The sequence below is a fragment of the Peromyscus maniculatus genome, chromosome 20 (genome assembly GCF_049852395.1).
Source record: "Peromyscus maniculatus bairdii isolate BWxNUB_F1_BW_parent chromosome 20, HU_Pman_BW_mat_3.1, whole genome shotgun sequence".
Taxonomy (NCBI): Eukaryota; Metazoa; Chordata; class Mammalia; order Rodentia; family Cricetidae; genus Peromyscus; species Peromyscus maniculatus.
The window spans coordinates 44334082-44340081 of NC_134871.1; the positions used below are offsets into that span (position 1 = coordinate 44334082).

Consider the following 6000-nt stretch of genomic DNA (forward strand, 5'->3'; position numbering starts at 1 on the left):
TGATTTTACAACCATGATTACAGACAAAGTTCTAAATGGCTGCAAAGCCAGATAAAGTCCAGCTGAGTCACACACAAGGGCTGCCTTATCATAGGGTTCTTGTCACTCAATCTTTCCAAACAGTGCCCTACAGGATCTGGTACCAGAAGCGCTATCCAGGGTCCTCACATGAGCCTCAGCCTTGGTCCAGTACAGTTCTGGCAGAAAGGAGCCTGCTGTTGGTATCTGAAGGCATCACTCACCCAATCTTGAGCTGGTAGTCAAGACAACTGCACCATCCACTGAAAGTCATTCATTCATTCATTCATTCATTCATTCATTCATTCATTCATTCATTCTTCCATGCTTGCACACATTTGATCATGCAGTGAAAACTTTTGCCTATCTACCTGCCAGGCACTGACCCCTAGTAAGCACAGATGTTTCTTAACAGTCTTTGGATAATTCAGGCCACCCTTCATGTCCCCAGAGCCCCAAGGATGACACAGGGAGCTTTGGGGGTCCCTGCTCAGCTGGGTGGCAATGGTACTTAGTCTGCCTCACCTGACTTTGGGGATATACTGAGGATGGTACCGTTTCAGCTGTCCTTGGAGACGGCGACATGGAGATGAGTGAGCTCTGCCCAAGGTCCTGTCTGCCCAGTGCCCTACTTCAGGAAGTCTGAGTGAACCCCAACCCATACACTGTATGCATGCGAGCACCTAGTCTCGGTCCCCCTGCTCCTCCTAGGGGGCCTTGGCATCCCTCAGCAGCGTGCCCACCCTCTAAGCCCTACCTGCTCTGCACCCCCACTTACTAAGCTCCAGCTCTTGCTCCTGCCTGGGCAATGAGCGTTTAGTCTTCCCGTAGACTGAGGGGGCGGGTCTTTGCGGGGACTGACCAGAGCCATCGTCCAGCATAGCCAAAATAGGTTCAGTGATTCTTTGGAGGACAGCACCTGGCAAGGACAAGATATCCGTGTGTCTTACCTACCTGGAGACAGAGCAAGGCCACAGGGACTCTCAGCCACCCCAAGCCTTCTCATCCCCTCCCTTAGTCACCTCAAGTCTCTCATGGGTCCCCCTTATTCACTCCAGAGACACCACAGTTAGTCCTGTAGGCAGTGTGACATCCAGAAGGCCTGGGCCCAGCCTTTCCTGCTCAGCTACTGTGGCGGTTTGAACAAGAATGGCCCCCATAGGTTCATAAATCTGAGTGCTTAGTAATTAGGGAGGGGCCCTGTTTGAGAAGGATTAACAGGAGTGGCCTTACTGGAGGACCTGTGTCACTGGGGGGGGGGGTGTGCTTTAAGTTTTCAAACGCTCACACCAGGCCCAGTGTCTCCCTCTCTTTCTCTCTGTCTGTCTACAGATCAGGATGAAGCTCTCACGCACCGCTCCGGCGCCTGCCTGGTGGCGCCATGCCTCCTGCTCTGAAGATTCCGAAACTGTAAGCTAGCCCTCAATCAAATGCTTTCTTATAAGAATTGTCTTGGTCGTGGTGTCTCCTCACACCAATAGAACAGTGACTGAGACAGCTACTTAACACAGGCTGGGGTGCCTCCGGGGCTACTCTACCACCTCACCCTGATATTCCTTTCTTCTGGCATCTCCTGAACCTGACTCCAGCCCCTACTTCTCCATGGATGAGCCATCCTACCCACACCTAGGCTTCAGAGGTTCTCCTCAGACCTGCTAAAAATGGTGCAGGGATCTGGGGACCCTTTGTATCACCAAGGCCACCTGGAGGCCCAGAGTTCAGAGCCCCTGGTCTCAGGTGTTGGCTACCGATTCACTCCATTCTTGGGGTGTCTCCTCAGAACCCTGAGCAAATGTCCCATCTGCCCACCCTTGCCAAGTTGGGGTGTACACCAGACCCCAAGGTAGCAGGCTAACCAGTTTCCCCAATTAGCTCACCTCACTGCTGATGGGACCCTCACAAGTGTCCTGAGATCCGCTCTCCACTACTTCCCCTGTCTTTCAACTCTAACGGGAAACCTTCATGTCATGCCCCTTACCCTGCCTTCAGTGTCAACTTAGATGGATTTAGAAGTACCTAGGAGATCAGCCAAGCACACCTCTGGGAATGGCTGTGAGGGTGCTTCCAGAAAGGGCTAGTTGAGAGGAGAAGACCTGGCCCAAATGTTGGATGGCACCATTCCACAGGCTGGGGTCCCAGATGGAATAGGAGGAGGAACAGAGAGTGTGAGCAGAGTGCCAGCATTCTCCAGTGCCCTGGCCTGCTGGGATCTGTGCTGTTCCTCTCTGCCATGCCTTTCTCTCCATGGTAGATGGAGACCTCCAAAGCTGTGAGTCAAAATTAACTTTCCTCCTTTTAAGTATTCGTCATCACGCAATTAATACACAGCCTACCCCCTCACACCCGAGGCTCCTTGTTCTGGACACTCTGCTGCTCGCCCTATCCACCTAGCTGCAGCCCTTTGCAAACCCTGCTGGCTCAGGCCTGCCTGAGGCTTCTTTATCCCCTCTGTCCCAAGCCTCCACATGGCCTCTCTCACTAACTCTGTGGCACTGGGGACCTCTGATCACCTGCCTCTCCTGAAAAGAAAGCTCTGTTTGCCTTCAGACCTAGGCTCAACAGGCCCGGCACTGTGGGTGGTGCTCACTGTCCCAGGAAGGAACAGATACTGTGGGATGAGCAATGTGTGATTATGAGTGCCTGGTCAAGCATGGCCATGAGTGGGAAAGAACATGAGGGCCCCACCTTTATGGGCCTAGCTGAGGGGAGCACCTCTAACGAGGCTCTGGCCCATTTGCCATTTTTGTGCCTCATCCTGCCCAGTGCCGGGGATTGAGTCAGCTATAGGCAGTGTTGGTGGCCTTAGCACTGCACCGTTTTGAAAAGCCTGTTGTCCACCTGGGTCCTCAAGGTCCTCTCTGGTAACCCAGTGCTCAGCCCTCCACGACCCTGGCTAGGGCCCCTCCCATCTGCATTTAGCTATTGCCCACCCCAGCTAGAGCTGGCTCTGGGTTTTCAAGCCATAGTGGTCATGCCACTGCCTGGAGATCACAGCTGGCCTTAGTTCCTTCAGGCTGTCCTTTCGTGAATTCTTCCCACCACCCAGTGCTCTTGGTAGCCCTGCTCACCAAGCTAAGGGTGAGGTCTCCATGGGCCTCAAAGGGGCCTCAGAAAAGTTGAACCTCTCCTTTGTAAATTGCCCCCCCCCTTACAATCTTTTCATGGAAGTAGCAAAAGTCATTCTCAAGTGACTGTCCCCAAGCCTGGGGTAGAAGTGAAGGGAAACTGAGTCTAGAAGTCTGCATGGAGGTTAGACCAGACAAGGAAACCAAAGGAAGGCTCGGACAGCAACCTAAGGTGGGGGTCACTGAGTCCAAAGCGGGTTGGTCAGTGTGGCTACAGATGGCAGATAAGGTCGGTACAAGAGAATTGCAGGGACTAGAGGAGATATCACTGTTCTACCCACCCTTCCCCTCCTGTCCCTTGCTTGCTGGCCTCTCTCGTGCAAACTATCCTTCCTCTTCGACCTAATCCAGCCAGCTTGCACCCAGCTGGGCTACCCAAGGCACCTGGGCATCAGCTTTTCAGATCCTCCTCCAGTGTTCTCGCTCCCTCGTTCTCTCAGTCCCCGCCCAAGTCCCCGGCCCCACAGGCCCTGAAGCATCTGCTCAGTTCCTGCAGCCTGCTTCTCTCAGCCACGGTTCCTGGACAACTGTCTTGTGGTCAGCCACAGCCCTGACTCCATGAAGCCACAGTCCTCTTTCGTTCTTTGAAGGGAGGCACAAGGGACCCATCACCAGCTTCGTAGACCCTGTCTTTTTTTTTTTTTTCCCGAGACAGGGTTTCTCTGTGTAGCTTTGCGCCTTTCCTGGAACTCACTCAGTAGTCCAGGCTGGCCTCAAACTCACAATGATCCACCTGACTCTGCCTCCCGAGTGCTGGGATTAAAGGCATGCACCACCACCGCCCGGCCGTAGACCCTGTCTTATTACCTGGACTGTTCTGTTCTTGACTGCCTCCTCGCTTCTCACGCCTTCATTTTGTCACCTGTCCATCCCTCTGCTGTGGCCTCTCCCACCTGAGCTATCCCGCTGTGTCCTTCTACTCTGGTTGGTGTTGTTGGGCTCCTAGAGGCAGTGAACTTCTGAGGGTCACCAGGAGGTCATCGGTCAGCCTGTGCACGCTGCGGCGGCCTCAGTGAGCGCTGACGTCGATAGATGAAGAACGACCCTTCCACGTGCTGAAAGGCAGCTCAGAGATGATCTCCAGGCTGATGAAACACACGGAAAAGACCCTGTTACCCACATGTGCACATGGCTTGGACGATCCCACAGAGATCAGTCAGCACCAAGAGCCGCTGAGAACTCTAGTAGTCACCTGCACCTACACCTACCTAGCTGTTCAGGTCCTTTGCTGTCTAAGACTCCCTTATCCAAGGGTGCGGCTTGCTTTTCCCTGAGTCCCACTTACAGGAATTTAATCTATGGAGGGGGGGATGAGAAGTGTGTGGAAATTCACTATTTAAGGATTCTTCCCAAATCTTAAACAGACACAGGGTGGGCATCTCTGGAAACCTGCTCCCGATGCTGACTGACCAGTGGATATTGTCTGGCTTAGGGGCGAAGTCCCAGAATTCTAATTTAAGATCCACTTTTTCCAAGACATTGTGATTCCAGGTTTTCTTTTCTGAATCCTCTTTTCAAATTCCCAGGGCAGGGTTTTGCAAAGTAGCATACTTCATTATTATCAGGAAAACAAAAACAAAAACAAAAACAAAAACAAAAAACTTGAAAAAGCTATGTTTTTGTTGTTTGTTTGTTTGGGGGCCTTTTTTTTTGTTTCTGTTTTTAAAGGCAAACAGAAGACATTCGGTAAAACCATACCTCTGGCTTTGGGAATGGAAACTGTGAGGCAGGGGCTGGTCCGGGGCTCTGCTAGCTCCTGAAAGTCCTGAGCCTGGTGACCTTGGGCAGCCTGAGGAGAAGAAGAAGGGACGCTGTGCGACTCGGGGACTGCTTGCTTGCACCTAGCCATGAGGAAACTCGCTGAAGACTCTGGGCTCTGCCTGTGCCAAGGGTCAGGAAAGTGAACTGGGGCTAAACTTAGCCGAGAGCAGAGGAGCTGTCTTGGGACTCCCCGCAGCTTCCTGAAGGAAGGGAGGCCATTGCAGGCGACAGTGACCAGCTCCCACCAGCTCTACCACCCCCACCACCCCATTCCTGAGAAGAAGTTTATTGAGATTCTCTGATGCCACCTGGCTATCCAGAGGGGATCCCGGGCTGGGGAGAGTCAGGAGGAGAATGTAAGATGGGGAAAGTGTGCAGAACTTGATCATAACAGGGAGGGGCAAGGATGAAGAGGGAGAGGGTCTTTCTCATAGTTCAGGTTGTGGGAGTGTGCGCCCAGGAGTCCATCCACCATCTCCCACTGAAGCTTCTAAAGGAAGTCCCAAGCCCCCACTGTGGACAGGGGACAGACTTCAAAGGTACTCTAAGATGACCAAACTGGACTAGTCTCCACTTGGGTCAACTGTGGGGCTTAATTAAGGGGGAATGCCTCCCTAAAGACAGACCTGTCTTTGGGTTACTATCCCCCAAGGCTCAGTAGGGATTGTGTTCTGAGAAATCCAACCAGAAGCCCCGGGGCGGCAGGGTGGGGGTCGGGGGTGGGACTTGTGACAAGTTCCCAACAGCCACTGCCTGGAGGTCAGGAGGGAACCTCACCCCTGAGGATTCCATCCTAACTGACACTGGAGGCAGTTGAGGGGCAGTGGCGACCAGAACCATCACGTCCAGAGACAGAGGCATTAGCCAAGCCAGGGGCAGTCAGGCTCTGCGCCATTTGAAAAGTCAGAAGGGCTGCTGGAAATAGCCCCACCAGGGCTCTAAGGAGTATAAAGCTTTTGCCCATCTGATGGTCCCAGGAAGAGACTCTGCCCCGCCAGGAGGCTTGAACACCATGTGCAGATGCTTGGCAGAGTCTGCTTCGTGGTCTGGATGGCTGGGCCAACTGGGGGGGATCCTCCCTCGAGCCCCTGTGAGG

At 53.3% G+C, this 6000-nt stretch overlaps 1 protein-coding gene across 18 annotated transcripts in view; it reads right to left on the bottom strand.

Annotated features, from left to right (window-relative positions):
- Nucleotides 1–5709, bottom strand: part of LOC102920454 (maestro heat-like repeat family member 5) — a 30870-nt gene extending 25161 nt beyond the window's left edge. For 5 of the 18 annotated variants that reach the window (XR_013046445.1, XR_006066123.2, XR_013046444.1 and 2 more), the window contains exons 1-4: nt 5531–5694; nt 4842–4932; nt 3951–4228; nt 797–937 (exon numbers count right to left, since the gene is read on the bottom strand). Coding sequence is in view for 12 of the 18 variants with exons in the window: in XM_042264832.2 (XP_042120766.1) it covers nt 797–899 (103 nt within the window). In the remaining 6 variants the exon portion in view is untranslated. Of the gene's footprint in view, nt 1–796; nt 938–1895; nt 2007–2034; nt 2146–3950; nt 4229–4841; nt 4933–5530 lie in introns of those variants that run through there. The other 13 variants (XR_013046443.1, XM_042264830.2, XM_076556085.1 and 10 more) reach the window with 8 other exon arrangements.
- Nucleotides 5710–6000: the final 291 nt, after the last annotated feature.